The 22,809-nt window shown below is 36.3% G+C and overlaps 1 protein-coding gene across 2 annotated transcripts; it reads right to left on the bottom strand.

The window, feature by feature from the left end:
- Positions 1–3,623: 3,623 nt before the first annotated feature.
- On the bottom strand, positions 3,624–21,358 carry LOC121323914 (protein NOXP20-like). 2 transcript variants are annotated; one of them, XM_041265244.1, is made up of 14 exons: positions 21,288–21,358; positions 20,297–20,629; positions 18,595–18,688; positions 14,510–14,620; positions 13,970–14,070; positions 12,591–12,725; positions 12,126–12,278; positions 11,782–11,902; positions 11,274–11,359; positions 8,932–9,081; positions 7,644–7,783; positions 6,567–6,639; positions 5,586–5,639; positions 3,624–5,145 (listed from the first exon to the last, which is right to left on the bottom strand). In XM_041265244.1, the coding sequence occupies exons 2-14, from the start codon at positions 20,621–20,623 to the stop codon at positions 5,038–5,040; spliced, it is 1,653 nt and encodes a 550-aa protein (XP_041121178.1). In that variant the 5' UTR covers positions 20,624–20,629; positions 21,288–21,358; the 3' UTR covers positions 3,624–5,037. The 2 variants fall into 2 exon arrangements, with proteins under 2 accessions (XP_041121178.1, XP_041121187.1); XM_041265253.1 differs by having other exon boundaries at positions 21,243–21,322.
- Positions 21,359–22,809: the final 1,451 nt, after the last annotated feature.

The following is a 22,809-nucleotide window of genomic DNA, read 5'->3' as shown; positions in this document are numbered from 1 at the left end:
CAATATGTTCCCAAATTGTGCATTTTCTAACAATACGAAGCAGAGCTGCCTGCAAGGTTCAGGCTGGGCTGTACAGATGAAAGTTTGACTATGATGTTTGGATAGTCATTTTCACTCCTGGCACAAATCATACAAAAAAGGTAGGTAAACCCAAGAATAGAATAAAACTGAACTGCTCATTAGAAAGCTACGAATCAGGGCTTTTAAATGGTTTATTAGTTTGTTTATATTTAAAAGTAAAATGTGGTGTTTTATTGCAAAAAATTTCTTTTTTTTCACTTCTGTCCAATGTTTAACAATGTCTTAAATATAGATTACGGCACCATATTTTCTGAAATGGGAAAAAACCCCACAATTTTATATAAAACTTTAAGTGGACAATTCAGTAACTTAACTCAAAGATATAACTCAAAGGTATTAGATTGTTTATCCAAGTTGTTTTATTTTTTAATAACAAACAGCTCCTCCCCATGTGTCTTCTGGAGCTGTAAAGCAAGGAAAACAGACACATTTTACTGGGGACATTTAACTGTCTAGTTTTTCTGATTCTCCTTTCCAGAGCACGTCTTGGTTCTGGAACCCAGTCCAAAACTAAATATTCTCAGCTTAACCAAAACAGAAAAAAAAAATCTAACACAAAATACTGATAATTACTCCACATGGTCCGTATTTAAAGACGAAATAAAAATATAATAAAATAAAGATCCTTTCCCGTCCCCAAAAAACTTTTAAAACTGGTATTTTTGCCCCAAGCAAAAAATCCCATTACCTTGACCAGTGATGTCATAGAGTGAACTCCCTTATTGTTAGATATGGCAGCTGCAATAGAGACAGTAAACAACGTGTTGTCTCTTCTCTCCTGCCTCTTGCAAGAACGCTTTATTATTATTATTATTATTATTATTATTATTATTATTATTATTATTATTATTATTCCATAAGCGTAGCCTACACACCTGTGTTCTGATAGCTACAGGACTGTCTTTAGTGGATTTAACTGTTGTTGTTGTTGTTAATAATAATAAAAAAGGTAGATCCAATTCTGTTTTTAAATACAAATTCATACTTCTGCTTGTTCATTTTTCAACGTTTTGAATACCGTATCCTTGTTAATCAGTGCATATAAGGGTGAGGGTGTATAATACAATGTTATTGTTTTTATAAAACAAAACTGTTACAACAAAATTGAGTTACAATGTTGCTACAAGGCTGTGTGTTAGCGGCTTCTCAATGAGCGCATGAAGCATGTGACCTTAAAGATCTGTAAAGTAAATGCTGGTCTCAAACACATGCCGGGGCTGCTGGTATAGCAGAGAGTACAACTGCGTGTTGTTTAGTTGGTTGATTTTGATTTGAATGAGAATGTACGTACCCTCAAGTTCTCCCTTTTTAAAAAAAATGCTGGCCTTAGACCTGGCAGAAATCCTTTTGTTTTGGGGGATGATGTCAACACAGATGAGAAACTCGGTTGTCTACCACCATCTTCTATTATATCGTATAATATAAGCTAAGTTATAAAATGGCTTGGATAAATGAAGTGCTGTGATTGGCTGAACAAGATCACCATGCAGTATTCATTGTCTAACCGCACGGCTATGAGATCACAGACCAACTTACTTACCTGATCTATTAATATTACTACACCTTAATAGTAACTCTTATCTAAACAGTGTTTCTGTACATAGAAGTGTCAACATACAACTGAAACAGCATTTAAATCACTCAACAAGCTCCAATTGGCAAATATAGTGTGGTATTTATTTAGTCAGAGAACAGTTACACTTTTCAAAAGCCATCTGAGAAATCACCACGCAAGTCTCACTCAGCGTGTAGTATATACAGTATATGCAGCACCGGCATCTGCCTATTCCTTGTGAGTTTATTTTTTGTACTGGGTCGGATTCTCTTTGGTGTCCACATTCCCCATGTTAGACATAATTGACTCTTTGAATTTATCAGTCGGTCTTCCCTTGACTGCTACAAAATGACCCAAAAAAATGACAAAGTATTTATAGTGAGTAACCTTCAGTACAACCTAATATGATCATCGGGCTTTTCATGTTTAGTGCACAACACCACCGAAAATCTGTTGGGAAACAAATTGTTCCGGAATCTTTAAGCAAAGTGTGCAATTGAAGCAGGATGTAGCACAGGGCTTCCAACCCCCCGCTTTGTCTTCTGGTCTCCATTCCAAATGAGCTCTCAATTCCTTAACCAAACCTTTTACCGATACAGTTAACTTGAAATATCCAACTGTTAAGAGCTGAAAAAACAATTAAAATGTCTAATAAAGCAAATTAGTTCAACTAAGGGTTCAGTTAAGTAATTAGGAGCTCAATTAGAACCAAAAACAGAAGACACTGGGGTCCAATTGTTTTTTTACAAAAGCCATTAAACAAAATAATCCAAATTTGTGTAATGATTTGCAATTGTTAATTGTGCACAATGTACTGTATAAAGAATTTTGTTTTACAAAATATACTGCATTACATTTTCAAAGTACTGATTTAGATTCTTAGCTACGGTCAGTTCTTTCTGGATAAATTATAATGGCACACAATAGTATTTTGTCATCTCTTACGAAAGAGATGATGCACTCACAGAGGTTGTTCATACAATTTGTTTATGTAACTGATGTGACCATTTTCAAAACCTATTTCTCTTTTCCCTCATAATACAGGACCACGTATTGGACAATGCAGGCTTCATTCGGAAAGGCACACATGACCCGTGTTGACTAGGTGTAGACTTTATATTACAGTATATAATTATTACACGACAGATAAAACCAAATACTCATAATGATAAAGGATAACTTAATGAACCAAGTTTATTATAAGATAAATACAAATAATTGTATACTGAAATAGCTGGTATTAAGCTATAATTTAATTCTCAGGAAGATCAAAAAGGGTAATGCAGACCCTAAATACTCTCCCTTCTTCTCAGTACTCTCTCTGATCCTGGGTTGTTCAGGAAGGGGTTAGAAGCCTGCACTCTCCATTGTAAGAAATACAATAGGACTGCTGCCATAATGTTCTTTCCTATCAGCTCCTTTCAGACTTTTGTGCCCAAATAAGATCAATTTGAAATTTTACTTTTTTGTGGACCCTTTTAGGGCCAGTGCAGCTGTTCTGCCGCTTCATAAATCTCATTTTAATATCACAGACTTCATTTACAAATGAGCCCCATCTAAAATTTGCCTATGCATATAATTAAGGCTTCACCTGCCTCAAAACACATAGCTAATGAGCGGTGGAGCGCATTGCACGGCAGAGTGCATTTTGGTGGTGGTAACACAACCTTAACTTGTCAAAAGTGTCATGATACATGCATGGCAATTTCAAGGCTAGTGTAAACCTGACACTATTGCCTTAATGTCATTGCAAATGCTTGATACATGACCCCCTATACAGTATGTATTATGCATTATTATTTGTTGATTGACAAAATATTGTATACATATTTATTGTATCTTTGTACAGTGCTTCATATACATATTTATAGTGTATTTAAAAGAAAGGCTCATACTGTTTGGTGTTTTGAAGAAATACCTGCAAACCAAGCACTTTCCCAATAAAATTTATTGCATTAATACACATACATACAGTTAAATACGGCATTATTTTATTTTGTATTTAAATGCTTTTGGTAAGAAGTGGTTGTACAGTACATGTGTTCATTTTCTTTTTAAATGGCTACTTAACAATATCAGTATTAGGCATGCACCAACATAATGTTAGTTTCTTTTAAGTAATACACAAAATGTTAATTATAAGTGATGAAAAATGATGGGAACTAGATTATTTATCAATGCTATCGTCCTAGGGTCCTAATCATTTTGGGAATTTGTTCATTAAATAAATTGAGAACTTGGAGCTGTATATAATTGGATTAAATTAATTGATCAATGTGTTCACCGAATAGAAATGAACATTGCTCTACTTCTGATATGTTTTCAAAAAAGTCATACTTTCATATTACATGAAATCTTTAAATGTAATTTGATGTAGTTCTGTATCACACAATTAATTTGACAAATCAATTAGGTGAATTAATTCATTTCATGGAAAATAAAAACAAACAAACAAACAAACAAACATCTAATTAGGGATATAAAAATGTAGCACTAGGTGCCAAAACAAGGAATTTAGAAATGTTACATAAATTAATCATAATATCTATCATGCATCATAACAAACATTTAGCTAGCCATGTATGCAGTTAAATGTTAAGCAAATTAGTTAGAACACAGGGGGACTGAATTGATAACATTGCGGCAGATATCCTTTAAATACAACAAATGCTAGGTAATTAGGTAATTCATTGAGATGTTTTAAAATGCCATGTATATATGGTATTTACAGCCGCACCTGTTAAGATTAATTGTTTTAAATCAAAAGGCATATACTAAAAGTGTATTTATTCTATTCATTTTACAAAGTGCAAGCGCAACAGACTCTGTATTTAAATGTAAAAATGCAGCTGTGATTCAGTCACTTTTTTACATATATTAATGATTATCTGACAGTCATAAAAAATGCAGCTGTGATTCAGTCACTTTTTTACATATATTAATGATTATCTGACAGTCATAAAAAATGTTGATTACTACACCATGCAACAGTGCAAACTCCATTACATCATATTATTTAAATATGCATAATTTCCCTGTTTCATAAAATTTGCATTTTTTTTTGTTGTTGTTCTAATGTTTTGCATACAACCCTTGTATCACATCCAACTACTTTGACTAGAAACAAAAATAGTGTATCTGTATAAAATTTCAGCCTTACCATGTTCTCATTTGCTAAAAGCAGTGCTGTGAATAGAATATCAATTTAAGCACTATACACTACTGTGGCATTTGTCTGTGTAGCAGGGACATTAAACAATACAGATTTGTGTTCATAATGAAAATATAGATCACTACTATTTTAGTGTAATGAAATAATGATACTATAAAATGTTGTTGTTGCAATGTAGTGTATATCCTAAGATTTCCAATAATAGTTTAGTCTTTTTCCAAGAGGAACCCTAGCGTTCACTGGGTGTTTCAGAGCTGGTAGTCTGTAAATGTGAGATCTGTAATACTGGAAGAAGCAACTGGAAAGCATCCTGAATGTAGGCGGTGCTGTTTGATCCCTGCAACAACAAAAAAAAGAAATCCTTTAATAACTAGGATGCAGGTACATTAACTACCTGTAGTTACAATTTAAAACATTTACAGTGTAATACATGCACACAATTATCTGAGTCTTTCTCCGGTACCATCATATATGTATATGTAAACAGCTACAGTTCTTATCCTTCTGCAGTCCACGTAATTATTTATTTTATTTTGTTTGTGCACTACATGAACACAAGTGCAACAGCAAAACATACATCTGTGTAGCTGCCTTCAATGATTTTCCTTACTTTAGAGATGGAATCTTGACTATTTATTTGAGGCAGTTTGTAAAATGCTTGCTCATCCCCTGCCCCCATGATGGGGTTTTTAGTGATTAACCAAGTTAACTACTGGTAACTTTAGAAAAACACCTTATAAATGTATTGCACTGTATAAATACAATGTACAGTCTTACCTCTAATAACACACTGTTAATCCAGGGGGTTAGGACCTCTGCCTTTAATTTGCTCTGTAAATATAAATACATACAATTTGGGTGGATAATCAATTGTAAAAACTAGTAATTTTGTAAGTCATTTTTTTTTTAAATTACATAATCAAAACATGTATATATATATATATTTTTTAACTATAGTATAAAATATTGAAATCTTGACTTATTAGAAGACATCATAATCTAACGGTTAGTAAATCCTGGCCTCAAATCCTTAGCTCATGACCTCCTTGTGACTTAGTTCTGTGAGCCTAAAAAAAAGCATGTATTATAACTTGTAATCATGCTTACATTGTAAAATAAAACAGCAGCACGAATTACATGTAAACAAAATGAGTTTGATCAATGATACCACTAACTTCATCAAGAGTTCTCTGGGAGTATGCTTTTCCTTTGCATTTCACAGTATATGTCATCTAAGAAGTATTTCCTTTATATATGTTACGTGTTTTCTTTGATGCAAGTCCCTATTTGAGGTGAGTTTGGAATTGAATGTTGTGGAGGTGGGGCTAGGGCAGCCACAAGCTCCTCTGTGACCTGTACCTGCAAACAGTTACTCAGATCAGAGCTTGACTGCACCTACAAATCAGTACAATCAGCATTGCAGGGTTTTCCTGCCTTCCCCAAGGGTAATTACCCACCACTTCAATGAGAGGCAAGATCTTACTGCTGGCCAAGTCCACGATCTGTTAATTCAGAACACTGCTGGAGAACCTCAAAGTTCAAATCATAACATACAACACACTCAACAAGCAAGACCGCTTATGTGTTGAGCAACGTGTAATATTATTAGATATATGAAATTTAGAATAGGTTTCAGAAACCAAACTCAATTTTAAGATTTAAAACAGAAAACAACGTGTTGTTTTTAATTCCAATACAGAGAAATAACTAAAATGCAATATTGTAGTCACAGAACATCTTCTTCAGCGTTCACCTTACCCCTGCTGCTGTCAAAGTGTCAGAAAACTTCTTAGAAAGGGAAGATACCTCCTTGCACATAGCCCCAGTTAGCCTGATGAAAGACAGATAGATAGATAAATAAATAAATCATTCATTCATTATCTGGCAGAAAGCTTTTACAGTTTAAAAAGGAGAGATCCATGTGTGTTCTAATTTTACTTGAGACATTGTGCTCAAGCCACATGAAAAATGGCCCTATACACTTCAGGGTTTCCATTGCCTCGGTTTGTTTTACTCGAGAAGACCCTTTTTTCATCATGCAAAAGAAGGGACAAGGAGGAGGTCGATATGCAAATTAGCCATCTGTACCATTTTCTTGCTGTTTTCGCAGACAGCTCGGGAAAATGTGGTTTCCATGCAGAGAACAGGTACAGGGGAGAATCTCACCTGGAAATCCATGGTTGTCAGGTGGCATCTTGTTTGCGTGAAACAGTTTAAAGCACAGTCTTGAGCTCATGTAATAAAGCTGTGATTTGTAAATGTCTAGTGTCTGGTTGTTTAATAATATGTTTTACTGCTGTTGCATAAATTGTTTTTCAAATATCCATTGGTGGGGTGGCATATCGTTAATAGTGAATAATACCACTACCAGCAATGGTAGCTCACTGAGTACATACAACAAAGTTTACAAAAACTGTGGTGGGATCTACAACCTCTGAACTGATCTTCTCTGTTTAATGATAACTGAACTCAAGCTACTCATACGACTGTCGGTAGTTTTGACTTGCTTACTCACTCTTCGGTATCCCTGATTCTGGTTCTCTCTCTCTCTCTCACTCATTCACTCTTACTCTCACACACACACTGTGCTGAAGAGTTTGATCATGGTGGATAACCAGATAGGGTGGATATGTGACGGTTGGATGGATTATAGTATTTCTAATTATCATGAAACTGTCATATTATGAAATATTCCAGTGCACAATTCTAAAAAGCCTGACATAAAAAATGGGCACGCTGTCCTAATTTTACCTATTTTAGAATTACTGTACTATTGTATAGTGATAGGTTGTTTATGAATAAAACTGTTTCATCAGCAACACAGTCTCTGCTTACCTGGTAAGGATTCTGGCCTGATCCAGAGCTGGCTTCTCTACATCTTGTCCATGGAGAATTAGCTCTGCCACTTTGTGAAGCTGTTCAATACTACGAGCTGTCACCTCAGCCAGGCTTTCAACTGATGACATGTAGATATCCTGCAGTTTATACAAAACACTGCTGTTCTTATACTGTTAACATTTGCTAAATCTCTTGTGAAATGCTGTTTAGCTGTTCAATGATTTCAACTGCCACTTGAGCCAGTCTTTCAAAAACTGACAAATAAAAAAAGCAACAACCTGCAGCGTGATTACAAACCACACTCTTCAACACATCAGCATTAGCTAAGCCACAAACTAAATACAAATGAGTGGTTACTGTAGTCAACAATATCAGATGGGTCAAAGGACAGGATTGGGTTTTAATTACATAGAGAAAAAATATACTAAAATATATTTAAGTCATAAATGTAACAGTGAGTTCTTAGCTAGGTTTGGCTATGTGCTAAGATAATTTGATCTATCTATGCATCTATCCATCTCTCTATCTAGCTATACACAGTGCTCCCTCACTAGAACACAGGTCTTGGGGGACACACAATATGAGACACATAACACACATCTGACAAATACAAAATAAAATAACTCGCTCTCTATAATGCACATATAGTGAAGCAAAAATGTAACTTTTCGTGAATTAACCATGCATAAAGCATCATGTAAACACTATATTTGTTACAAAAAAAAAAAAAAAAAAAAAAAAAGGTACCATACCCACTCTTAGATCATTTTAGTTTTTAAACTATAAATAGCTTGGCTAAACAACAGAAGCAACGGACAAGCAAACCAAGTGTGAGAAGGAGAGCAAGGGGAAGAGGGAATGTGCTTGGCTCAGGTTCGGCTGCTGGAGCGAGGCTGCTACAGCTCCTCTTGCAGCACAAAAGTAAATACATTAGGAAAGACAACCACGTAATAGGCCTAATATTTATTTAGTTATAAAACTAATTCTAAATAAGATGGCTGTGTTATAAAGTGCCAGTGCAGTGTTTCTTCAGTTCAGAAACTGTATCAAAAGGGAGAGACAGAAACAGAAGTTAGACTGAGAAGTTGTTTACAGTTTGAACAACTCCGGTACTGTATTTACTGTTGAAATACTGCATGACTCATTAGTATAGGGAACTGGGGGACATGCTGTAGGAGCGTTATATCCAAGGCGTGCTATAATCAAGAGCCTTATAGCGAGGCAGCACTCTGTGTATGTGTATATCTCAATTCTTTAACAATTAAACCTTTAAAGACCTCCTTACCCCAACAGACTTTGAATTATCTTCCTCTGCTTTACTTGTTTCCTCATATTTTTTACTGCCTAATTCTGTGTTTTCTTCTTTCGGTTTTTCCTCACTTTCCATTGCTAAAAGATCCACTTTGTTTACCCAGTCATGGGCCCTTTTTCTTGCCTAGAAATACAACAATATAATTATGGCATTGTAATGTCTAGAGTATTAGAGATTTGTAAGAGACAGGATGCTAAACAATACCATGTGATTAATTACTAAAGGACTTACAGGAACCACAGTGCTTTCACTTCATAAATGTTTTAAAAAAGTAAATTATGACAATCAATTAATGCTGAGGAGTTACTGGCGTAAATAGTACAACTGAAATGCCAAGTCATTAATGCAAATGTCTGTCTTGCTGTTCAGCAAATGACAAAGCAATTAAATGTTTATCTTTGCTTTATAAATCAAAAATGCTGTGTCTACTTATGAGAAAATAAAACATTCCTCATTTACACTGTATATTTTTAAGAATCCTAAATTAAGTTATTAATTATGAAAAACTGTTTAATGTTTTGTTTTCTTTTTAACTATAACAACCCTGTTAATCGTGTATATATATATATATAATATATATATATATATATATACACACACACACACACATATACATACAGCTCTGGAAAAAATTAAGAGACCACTGCAAATTTTTCTTAAATCAGCATCTCTACATGTATGGCAGCCATTCCATTCCAGTGTCTGTTGAATTCCAACACAGGCACACCTCATTCTACTGAATGAGGTACTGATTAGGGGATCACCTGAACCAAATCTTATTTAACGAGGAAAAGTATAAAAACCACTCCTGTGGTCATCACTATCCTCTTGCAATAGGACCAGCTGGATGGCAAAACAGTGCTAGTAGTACCTCAAAAGTAATTGGAATCAAAAAATAACTATTGACCATGCCCAAAGAGTTGAAAAGGAAAGTTTTGAGTGAGGAAAAGAAGGGTTCAATTCTGGCTTTACTGGCAGAGGGATACAGCAAGCGTCGGGTTGCTTCCATCCTTAAAATTTCAAAGACGGCGATTCATAAGAACAAGGTCAAGCAGCACACATTGGGGACAACAAAGCTACAGACCGGCAGAGGGCGAAAACGACTCTCCACTGACCGGGATGACCGCCAACTCATTCGAATGTCACTCAGCAACCGTAGGATGACATCAAGTGACCTACAAAAAGAATGGCAAACGGCAGCTGGGGTGAAGTGCACGGCGAGGACGGTTCGAAACAGGCTCCTAGGGGCAGGGCTGAAGTCGTGCAAAGCTAGAAAAAAGCCCTTCATCAATGAGAAGCAAAGAAGAGCCAGGCTGAGGTTTGCAAAACACCATAAGGATTGGACCACAGAGGACTGGAGTAAGGTCATCTTCTCTGATGAGTCCAATTTTCAGCTTTGCCCAACACCTGGTCGTCTAATGGTTAGACGGAGACCTGGAGAGGCCTACAAGCCACAGTGTCTCGCACCCACTGTGAAATGTGGTGTAGGATCGGTGATGATCTGGGGGTGCTTCAGCAAGGCTGGAATCGGGCAGATTTGTCTTTGTGAAGGACGCATGAATCAAAGCCAAGTACAAGGTTGTCCTGGAAGAAAACTTGCTTCCTTCTGCTCTGACAATGTTCCCTAACTCTGAGGATTGGTTTTTCCAGCAGGAAAATGCTCCATACCACACAGCCAGGTCAATCAAGGTGTGGATGGAGGACCACCAGATCAAGACCCTGTCATGGCCAGCCCAATCTCCAGACCTGAACCCCATTAAAAACCTCTGGAATGTGATCAAGAGGAAGATGGATGGTCACAAGCCATCAAACAAAGCCGAGCTGCTTGAATTTTTGCGCCAGGAGTGGCATAAAGTCACCCAACATCAATGTGAAAGACTGGTGGAGAGCATGCCAAGACGCATGAAAGCTGTGCTTGAAAATCAGGATTATTCCACCAAATATTGATTTCTGAACTCTTCCTAAGTTAAAACATTAGTATTGTGTTGTTTAAAAATGAATATGAACTTATTTTCTTTGCATTATTCGAGGTCTGACAACACTGCATCTTTTTTGTTATTTTGACCAGTTGTCATTTTCTGCAAATAAATGACAATATTTTTATTTGGAATTTGGGAGAAATGTTGTCAGTAGTTTATAGAATAAAACAAAAATGTTCATTTTACCCAAACACATACCTATAAACAGTAAAACCAGAGAAACTGTTAATTCTGCAGTGGTCTCAATTTTTTTCAGAGCTGTGTGTATGTATATGTGTGTATATATAACTACATGCTCTGATGCAAGAATCAGTACATGATGTTGAAATAGGGTACCTTGTTGAGTTTGTCAGGCGCGGCAGCAACATGCAGTTCAAAAAGTAGCTCTGTTATTATGCTCACAAACTCTTCTCCTTCAGAAGCTGGAAATGCAGGAAACATCAGTTTTCAGTATTCTAAAGTATTTTATAGTTTACAACATTATTCTGAAAAATAAACAAATTCTTTAAATATTGTAATATTATGATATTCAACTACAATGAATTATTCTGTCTGTCCAGTGAACAAACAATATCCCAATACATCTATTAATACCAATACAATGTCCCTTTTCACACCAATTTAAAATGTCCCATTATTTTCCCTAACTGCACCAGCTCTTATTCCACTTACCACCCCTTTTACATCCAGAAAGTTGACAGCTTATGACCTCCCCTACCCTACCTGGGGGAAAGCCAAAGCCAATGCAACTCCCTGTGGGATTCTCTGCCAAGAATGTCAAATTGGCACAGCCTGCACACTACTTGACTGTGTATTTACCATAACTGCATCTGTTTTACATCACCTTTTTCATCATCATCTTCTTTTTCAAAATCCTTCTCCAGGAAGACTTCTTTAATTGTAATCAGATCCCTTTTCAAAGTTTCTAATTCTTCTCCTTCAATTGACATTAAGACAGACTGAACCTGGACATAAAATACAAATACTAGATTTCTCAGTTCTGTTCAAATTTTAAGTGTAACATTCAATGAAGTTGGGATAATCTTTTATTCTCTATATGGGATGTTGCACATTTCATCTAACAAACAATCACTTAACAGCAACTGAGCATGAAGACATGCCTGTTTGAGGTGGAGATTCCAATTGAAGACAAGACTCCTTGAAGTCTTTATACTATGTAGTACTTGCCCTGAATTCACTTTCATTTGAGAGAATCTCTAGAGCCTCCAGATGAGATAAGCCCTGGAAATCATCAAAGAGTATTCCATAGTGCGCTGTCCTCTCCATTACAACTTGATTGCCAATCCTCTCCTTCTCCTTATCTTTTGCTTCCCTTAACATCTATGAAAATATTCACATCACAGACACTTGATAAATTCCACACAAATCAAGCTGCAGTAAAAAAAAAAAGACAAAAACCTGCCATATATATAACTATTTAAATTGATTATTCTCCCATCTGAACAGTGTGCATTTGGAGATTTAGTAACATGAAGCTCTAAAATCTTTAAAAAGAAAACCCTTGATGCTAAACCTTAAAACAAGCATAATTTTTTTGAACTTTACTTTGTGTTTGTTGTGGCAGATGTAAGTAACATATGGTCTTCTTAGGACAATTTCACTGGCATTGGGTTACCTAAAAATATATATTACCTGTGACAAAGTTACAGTTCTCTGCATCAGTATTTTGGTCTTCTTGAAGCCAGGGTCACTCTCTGCAAGCACGTTCATTGTCTTCTTACCAATAAATTCCAATGCACCCAGACCACCAGTAATCACAGACTTACCCTACAAGAAATATTAAACAACAAAACTAAATAATGATACTAAATAGTAAGCTTCTGAATCATTTCTTGCAAGCCACAAGGTTAAAGGTAATGTGAAGCTGTTTTTTTTTTTAAATCCATGATTCTGTGTTGCCCCCAACTTACAACCGCATCATATACCTCTTTTCCACTGTACAACCGAGCCAGCTTGGCTGCTTCCTCCTGCAGAGACTGAGCCGTGCCACTGATGTCACACGCAATGAACGTGTCGAGTTGCATGTAGATGATGCGGTATTAAGAAGTGTTGTATTTGAGTTGAGAATAGCAGATCCAGAGGTTATTGTTGTGTTTTTCTTTGTTTTCTTCATATATTACTGAATACAACAGAAATGCAACAGAAATGCAACAACAGACTGATTGCGCAAAGAGTAGAAGAATGCATCTCAGGAACAGCAGTAATTTGGATCTGATGAGCAAGATACTCAGCCTGAGATGTCATATGATATTGTTCATCTTCCACAACTGTACTGACTAACACAGCGTAATGACAAAAATCATTAACCGCGCCCCTGGCCCTTCTCGGTTCTGAGCCAGATTCAGATGTGTTGTGAGGTCAGAATGTCACTGTTTGGTTCTTGCTCAGATTCACAAATAGCCACTCGAAAACCACCTGTACCATGAGGGCCACTAGGCAATTAGTTAAGCTGTTCATAGTTTTTTTCACTTTTAATATATATGGTAATATAGCTAATTAAAGACTTGCTCTATCAGGATGTTGAAGAGCTGCTGTGGATTCTCACTGTGTAGACCCTTTTTTTTGTTAAACCTAATTATATTTTGTGCTTGCATTTTAATTAGGACAAGATCACAATCTGATAATATAATTGTTAGCTATATGTTAAAGCAAACAAAATTTAAAAAATAAATTACAGTAACGGTTTACGATTTTGAAAAGCCAATGAAATAAAAAATAAAAACTTTTAAAATTATTATATATCATATGAACTGTGCACTTCTATGAACTATGAACTGTATATGAACTGTGCACTTCTCTTTTAGACCTTTTTTTTTTTTTTTTACACCAAACACCTGCAGGTTTTAAATGACAGAGATACTGTAACAAAAAAATGGGTTCAAAATAATCTGTTTTTAAATTGTACAGTTCAGGAAACACAACTGGATGTTTTGATACCCAAACCTTATTTTAAAAAAGTTCTGGGATTTTTTCTTTTTTTCTCTGACTGTGCTACATGTACAGTACTTAACTGTATTTTGAACTGCGTTTGTAATGGTTGACAACATTCCACGTGACCCAGATGAAGCAGATGAGGAAGGGGATTCAGTTAAACTCAGGTCTTCAGGAACACCTAAAAAGCAGCAAAAATAGCAATACAGTAAAACTGTCTCCAGCAAAACAGAGTCCTATCCAGCTCCACCTTAAATAAGCAAACTCAAATGTTCAATTTGTAGACCAGTTAATTCAGGCATCCCTGTACTGTGAACAATACAAATCAGAAGTTGAAAACACAGTCTTCTGCTGAAGTCATACAATGGAGCGTGAATGCTTACACTACAGCAGTGGGCCGTATAAACATTAATACTCAGACTTCCAAGACTTCCAGTCAATACACTTTTGTGTTACTTAGTTTTCATTTTAATGTCACCGAGACAAGTAGCAGGACTATAATGTGTACCAGCTCAAGGCGCATGTCAGTTCTTAAGACAGACACGAGCCATTCATTTCTGGCAGGCACTTATTTTTTCTAGTTTTGAATATCCCTCATATAAAATGAATATACGGTTTACCTGGTATTGTCCCTTCATTACTTCCGGACTGCTTACTCTCCTCAGAAGCTGAAGAGCTGCTATGGATTGTAAGTGTGGCTGCCTTTTCTTTGACTGCTGTTATCCCTTGACCTGAATCACGACATGAAATTCAAATAAACATACACAGAGTAGGAAGATGCAAAGACTTTCTGTAAATGTGCATCACAATAAGAAGCCTTGAATGTGAAATTAAATCTAAGTTTATTTAAATGTGTAATTAAATTAACTACTTGCTTATATAGTGAACCAAGCATTATGTGGATTCATTGGGTACTTTTCCACTGTGTGCTATATACAGTGGCTTGCGAAAGTATTGACCCCCCTTGGCATTTTTCCTATTTTTTGTTGCCTTACTACCTGGAATTAAAATTGATTTTTTGGGGGTTTGTATCATTTGATTTACACAACATGCCTACCACTTTGAAGATGCAAAATATTTTTTATTGTGAAACAAACAAGAATTAAGACAAAAAAACAGAAAACTTAAGCATGCATAAGTATTCACCCCCTTCCCCCAAAGTCAATACTTTGTAGAGCCACCTTTTGCAGCAATTACAGCTGCAAGTCTCTTGGGGTATGTATCTATAAGCTTGGCACATCTAGCCACTGGGAATTTTGCCCATTCTTCAAGGCAAAACTGCTCCAGCTCCTTCAAGTTGGATGGGTTCCGCTGGTGTACAGTAATCTTAAGTCATACCACAGACTCTCAATTGGATTGAGGTCTGGGCTTTGACTAGGCCATTCCAAGACATTTAAATGTTTCCCCTTAAACCACACAAGTGTTGCTTTAGCAGTATGCTTAGGGTCATTGTCCTGCTGGAAGGTGAACCTCCGTCCCAGTCTCAAATCTCTGGAAGACTGAAACAGGTTTCCCTCAAGAATTTCCCTGTATTTAGCACCATCCATCATTCCTTCAATTCTGACCAGTTTCCCAGTCCCTGCCGATGAAAAACATCCCCACGGCATGATGCTGCCACCACCATGCTTCACTGTGGGGATGGTGTTCTCGGGGTGATGAGAGGTGTTGGATTTGCGCCAGACATAGCGTTTTCCTTGATGGCCAAAAAGTTCAATTTTAGTCTCGTCTGACCAGAGTACCTTCTTCCTTATGTTTGGGGAGTCTCCCACATGCCTTTTGGCAAACACCAAATGTGTTTGCTTATTTTTTTCTTTAAACAATGGCTTTTTTCTGGCCACTCTTCCGTAAAGCCCAGTTCTGTGGAGTGTACGGCTTAAAGTGTTCCTATGGACAGATACTCCAATCTCCGCTGTGGAGCTTTGCAGCTCCTTCAGGGTTATCTTTGGTCTCTTTGTTGCCTCTCTGATTAATGCCCTCCTTGCCTGGTCCGTGAGTTTTGGTAGGCGGGCCTCTCTTGCCAGGTTTGTTGTGGTGCCATATTCTTTCCATTTTTTAATAATGGCTTTAATGGTGCTCCATGGGATGTTCAAAGTTTCGGATATTTTTTTATAATCCAACCCTGATCTGTACTTCTCCACAACTTTGTCCCTGACCTGTTTGGAGAGCTCCTTGGTCTTGGTGGTGCCCCTTGCTTAGTGGTGTTGCAGACTCTGGGGCCTTTCAGAACAGGTGTATATATACTGAGATCATGTGACAGATCATGTGACACTTAGATTGCATACAGGTGGACTTTATTTAACTAATTACGTGACTTCTGAAGGTAACTGGTTGCACCAGATCTTATTTAGACGCTTAATAGCAAAGGGGGTGAATACATATGCACACACCACTTTTCCGTTATTTATTTTTTAGAATTTTTTGAAACAAGTTATTTTTTTCATTTCACTTCACCAATTTGGACTATTTTGTGTATGTCCATTACATGAAATCCAAATAAAAATCAATTTAAATTCCAGGTTGTAAGGCAACAAAATAGGAAAAATGCCAAGGGGGGGGTCAATACTTTCGCAAGCCATTGTAAATTAATCAGCTCACCACTGGATTAAGCAACACAATTAAGGGCTAGCAAAATCACCTACATCTGTATCCATGTAGATAGATAAATGAAGATTAATGAAAACTCTCCTCTGGTTATTAAACAATGCAGCTATAACTCTTACACAGAATATAATTAGAAGATACAAAGTTATTGAAAATGGGCAGCTCCAGAACTGTCCTGCCCCCTATCCACACATAGTCATTTTTTCAGAACAAACGGTATTTGCATTATATCTTTCTTACTGTATGCATCTTCCCAAGCATTGATCACAAACCTACTTGAGAACTGTATGTAATGGACTGCACACCATTAATTTGATCTCACAGCATGAGAAAATGACTGTTGTGTTCTATGGATTATCATTAAATGAATTGCTAGCCACAACCTGAATTCACATTACTGAAAGGATAAAAGGCTACTCAATGGTCTTTTTTCTTATTTCTTACCCACTGACTCAATGTTTCTAACAGGGTCATTCCGTGTTAAATCAACCATAATCCAGGAAAGTTTCCGTTTATCATCATTGTTAGATCGTCAAAATCACTCCAAAATGAGATGCGGTTCAAGTATGACCCCCTCCCCCCCCCTCCCCCTCCCCATACAAAACTGTGTGTGTATCTCAGCAAATTTTAATCATTGAGCTTAACTATTTGGCCTGGTTTCATACCTGACCGGTATCTTCCACAAAATATAAGCATAATCTTAAAATGGAAAGTTCTGGTTGAGCTGACATGGAATGACCCAACATTCATTGTTCGAGGTCCTTTTTGTTTCCAGCCTTTTAATCTTTACTATGAGACAAAGATAATAAGGCTTCCTTTGACGTTTGACGCTGACTGTTGTGCTAGATTTATGGCTTGTCTTTAATCATGCTTTTGCTTTTCCAGATTGGAAAACAACTTATACTTTTGTTCTGTATTTCACTGCTGAATCTAAATATAGCACACAGCAGCATGTTAAGTATACTGTATAACCTATATAAAACTAAGTGCATGTTGAGGAAAGGCAACAACACTCTACTGAAGCAGAACTTGATCTTACAGGATATGTAAAGTGTATTCCTAATATTCTTAAACTCTGTCATGTCATTCTCAAAACTCTCTCCCTAGAACTCTGCCGTTGGCATAGTAACAGCCTTCAGTGAACCTTTCTATGCTGTTCTCAGCAGCATGGAGCCTCTTTCTTTTTGTATGGCTGGGTCTCTTGCAGGTGGCTTCTCTCCCACCGGTACCAGGAAGGATAAGGTGTTCCTTCCTGGTGCAACGCTTGGCACAAGGACACAGATGACATAAGGAGGATGAGAGGATGATCTAAGGCTGGCTCCTTAGAGGATGGAAGAATTCCAAACCTGAATAACAAGCACCTTTGTCTATCACCTGTTACTGTCTTACTGTTTTGCCCCTGGGAGGAGCACCATTGTAGTTTATTGGCTTGTGTGCTCATGTTGTCTTGCTGCTAGAACCTATCCAGGGGCTCTGGAACTCCCACTCCGTCTTATGGAACCCGTGTTAAAAGCTTATGGTTTCTAACTTTGCGGCAGTCTTTGTAATAAAGAAAAACCTATCTGCTTGAATATACCCAAAGACGATCTCCGAGTTTTATTCCTTCATAGCCAATTAAGCTACTCTATTCACACTAATCCCTTTATATTTTGTATATAGTGCTTCTTGTGCATTGTAGAGTTTTCTGGACTAGACAGGGAAATGGATACGTTTTTAATAATCGAGTGCATATTCTTTATAAATAAACACAGAGGCTTTATAAAATGCTTATAAGGTCAGTAGGCTGTTCTCTGCAAAAATATATAGGTCTGTATTTTCAATCATTTTATTCCTCATCCCTTAAACAGTTTACTGAGGTATGGTAACAAACTGTACTAAAGCATGATGAAGCGCAGGTAAGCACAGTAAATTACAGCTGAGCTTGGTACACTAGAAAATTACTGACAAAATAGTGCAGTAAAGTTTTAAAAGAGAATGTTCTGCTGTGAGTGCATTTACTATATAATCACCTTGATACAGAGTATATATATATGAAATATACATTTATCAAATGTATCAAAATTTGAAAGAAAAAAAGAATGAAGAAAGAATTTGGAAGTCATACCAACAGTTGACGTTGCCGTTGTCAAAAGGGACTTCCCCCATGAGCCCCAGCCACCCCATCTTCTCCCCTCTGTGGATGCAGTTCCTCCAGACTCCTACATTGAAAATACATTAAAATCAACAATCACACTGACTCTTAACATGTTATTATTTAAATAACAACATATTTGCTGCTTTATTTCAAATACTGAGCTCCTAAAATAAAAGTGCTGGTCCAGTATGAAACACTAACAGAATGAGTAGCGGAAGAGTTGCACCTATTCAGATGATGGGTATTGCACAGATGAGTACTCTGTTTGAGCTCACTTCTTCAGATGATGGGTATTGCACAGATGATTACTCTGTTAGAGCTCACTTCAGATTGAGGTTTTACCAAAAAACAACACTATACTTGTTTGGCATATCAGGTTTGCTAGAGGAAGCAATCACAATTACATAAGCAGTATCTTTAAATTAGGTTAAAACTGCTTAATAAAATTCATTTATATTTTTTTCTGTTTAAATCTTAAAATACATTTGAGCACCCTGCTAGTGGTAGTAGCTTTTTGCAGTTTATCTGACAGTACTCTTCTCTGTATTACTTTTACAGTGACGGTAGACATCTCCAAGGTGCTCGTATTATTAGTTTTGACTTAACCCATTCTTCAATTAAAAAGGATGAAATTTACTTTACACGACATTTTGTCACAAATAAAACTGTTGGAGTGGGGTTGTTTTTTTGTGATGCGGTTACAAACATTCGAAGGGCATATACTAAGAATCATATCCCTCTAGCTCAGCCAATCAGAGTGCAGGGAATTCCATTGAGGTATAAAAGGTTATAATTGCATCGAGGGGTTCTGGTGACATCATAAACCACATGAGTGAAGCTTGATAATGAATTCACCATGACTTTTGTTAAAAAAAATAAATAAAAAAAATAATTTTAAAACACCTTGCTCTTGAATGTTTCAGTGGGGGGGGTGGTTAAAGATTTGTACTTCAATGCTTCTCTGTCTTCAAGTGTAGGAATTTCAAAAAGGACTGACATTTTGAGTGCATGGAAATTTTTAAAATAAAGATGACAGTCAGCAGCAGTTTAATAGACATACAGCGAATCCCAAGAAAAATAGGTGTAAAAGCCATCATGAAGCAATGTGTCATCACGTCACCCAACTATGTCTTTTTGATGAAATATTGCTTCATTTTTTGTATGGGCTGAGATGTAATGATAGTACTTTAGTACACATATTACAGTACTGTTAAAAAAAGTATTATTAAAAAAAAGTATAAAAAAAAAAAAAAAAAAAAATATATATATATATATATATATATATATAATTATTATATATATATATATATATATATATATCCTTTCCTTAAGATGTCCCATGAGGTGGGGAATGATCAGAATTTTTAAAAATAGTTCTTTACTACAGTAAACATTATTTTGTGACAATTTAGTTTTGTGTTTATTATTTTATATGAACAGGTTATTAAGCTTAAACTGAACATAAACATAGAAGTAATTATAAAATTAGTAATTATAAAATTCAGTCTTTTCCTGAAAATGTTCATTTACAGGTCCTACACTGCCCCCAGTATTTGTGCCTGTTGTAACTTTGACCAGTTGAATTTTAAATGTCTTTTTCCACTGTACATGTTCTCTATCAGAACTGAACAGCAGTGTATTATAAATATAAAAAGTAAAGACTGTAACGTGCCTGAGCATCATGTTTGTCCAGTGTTGTTTCATTTGCAGCCTCTGCTTCTAGGTTCACTGACTCTGTGCACTCAGTCATCTGACTCTCCAACAAGCCCTTCTCTGGGGGGGCTTCAGCTGGTCCCTCTGTCTCTTCCCCTGGCTGTACAGAGCATTCCTCAGCCTGGTGCCCACCACCCTTGTCTCCTATTTCATTTATTGACTCAGAGGCTTCACTATTTAGCTCTGTTTCTTTCACAAATGATGCATCACTGTCAATGGGGTCTGACAATTGACTGTTAAGTTTAGTAGAAACACTTTCCATGGTGTCACCCTGGGTCATTTTCATTCATGTCTGTTAATAGAAAAATAGATACACCATTAAAAACGTAGATTTACTGCCGAGTAAGAGCGAGAAACAATTGTTTTATTAAAGCCAGCATACTAGCATATTGAGGAAACTGTACCAAGCAGCACCATTCAGTCCTATATATTTAGTCGGGCAACAATACAAATGGTCACACAATTTCTGATGGAGAAAGGAAACTAAAGAGTGACATCTTGCGGGGTTGAATTTGGAAACTAGCGATATGTGTTTCGAATGTGTATAATGCAAATAAAACGATTCACCATGTATATTTGCATATGCATATCGTTGTCTGAAAGACAATAAATAAATGAATAAATAAATAAATAAAATAAAATGAAATAAAGACTATTTTCCTTGATTCTGAGCATGCATAGACAACTTAAATAGTGGAATGCATTTTTTTTTTTTAATGACAGCAGTAGAGTCCACAAACTAAGGTTATTAACACGATTTACTATCTTTAACGACATAAATACGCGCACAATAAATAAATACATATATCAATGCAAGATTTATAAGATTCACTCAACTGTGCAATACATTTAAATTACTTGTATTACAATTCTGTGGCGTTGTTAAGCCTATATAGAAAACTTACTTTAAGTAAAGTTTTGATATACAGAGTATCTGTAAAGTCTCTCACCCGTTCTGTTGTCAGCCGGGTTTGTCTATTTCTCCTTCCACCTCCCTCTCCGCCACGTCGGCAGGCAGCACTATGTTATTGAGAGTGACGTCATTTGAACTCTGCACTTGCCGTGTTCGAATGACCGGGCAAGGATTCAGAAGGACATACTGAGTAGGAAAGTAATCAGTCCTAAGTTTTTTTTTGTGTTTTTTTTTTATCTCACCTCCGTTATTGTATTAAGGATATATTTTATAAAGTACTGTACTTGTGCCACATTGCAATACATGTAAATAACACAGAAGATGGTATGATCGGCTAAGTTGTCCTAGTGGTGCTATCAATGCCTTTGTAAACAGTCAACATACTGAGACCCAGGGTCGATTGCAGCGTACCAAAGTTAGCCCACTTGATGCGTCTAAGTGCCTATTTGCTTGGTGCTCGGCAAGGTTGTCCTAATTGTTTCTTCTAACTTGGCTTGTGTTTTTGACATTTAGAAGAAACAACTGGTTCAACCTTGGCCCCAATCAGTTTTACGGCTGTGCCTATTTGGTTTGGGCTGGGCAAAGTTGCCCCAATGGTATCTTGAAACTTGGCTTGTGTTTTTGACATTTACACTTTAAATGGCTGGGCACTTTTAATAACGTGGCGTTTTTAAATAGTTCCAATGTGTTTTTGTTTCAGATAGAATGTTAAAGAAATTTGAAATAGTAATTTCCTTTTGTCTGCTAAATGCTGAAATTGTTGATTTTGTGAGTATCAGCGTGTTTGAATGAAAATCACAAAATAACAATACTTAACATGATCAGGAATGTTTCTGTTAAATGAATAATAATACAACTTGTTTTAACGGATCCATACTATTATTCCAACTCGTACTGAGTTAACATCACAGAAAAACAGAAAACGATCAGTAGAAATCACTAATCTGGACATGGTCTGGACCCAACTGGTTTGGTTTAGCAAGAGTCTACTGTATTTTGTTTCATAAAACATAACAATAAATATTTGAAATAATGGGAGAAAGTTAATTACTATATGAAATTAAGAGCTATAATGCTATATTTATGTTTATTATGTTGGTTAGGTGAATTGTCCCACATACTGTAATCTGGAAAGCAGTTTTAGAAGAAGATATATGCATGCATAAACTTGTAGGAAAATGTAATACAATCCAGAGATTAAGAGTTGTCTAGAATTTTACTGCTCAATTAAAGATTCAACTCTGTAGTCAACAGGTGCTGATGTCTGTATTATTAACGCATCAGCTGCCAGGAGGAGATCCATTATAATGCCTTGTAGACAGGTTCATAACCTGCAAAACAAAGGCATTCCTTGATTACAGCACTTACTTTGTCAGTCAGTGGAATTAGTAAACACCATGGCAGCAGAATCACTCGCACTGTGTGGCACCTTTTATTTGTAGTTTTTGTACTGTTTTATTTTTGTACAGCTTGCTATATGTGTCCTCTGTGCGTTACCATGGCTGTTAATGTCACATGACCAGCTTTATTGACTTTCTTTTTTTTGTGAATAAATCCTG

Source organism: Polyodon spathula, chromosome 1 (genome assembly GCF_017654505.1).
Source record: "Polyodon spathula isolate WHYD16114869_AA chromosome 1, ASM1765450v1, whole genome shotgun sequence".
Lineage (NCBI taxonomy): Eukaryota > Metazoa > Chordata > Actinopteri > Acipenseriformes > Polyodontidae > Polyodon > Polyodon spathula.
Note: the sequence above shows the minus strand (reverse complement) of the source record. Positions and strands in the feature narration are given on the sequence as shown.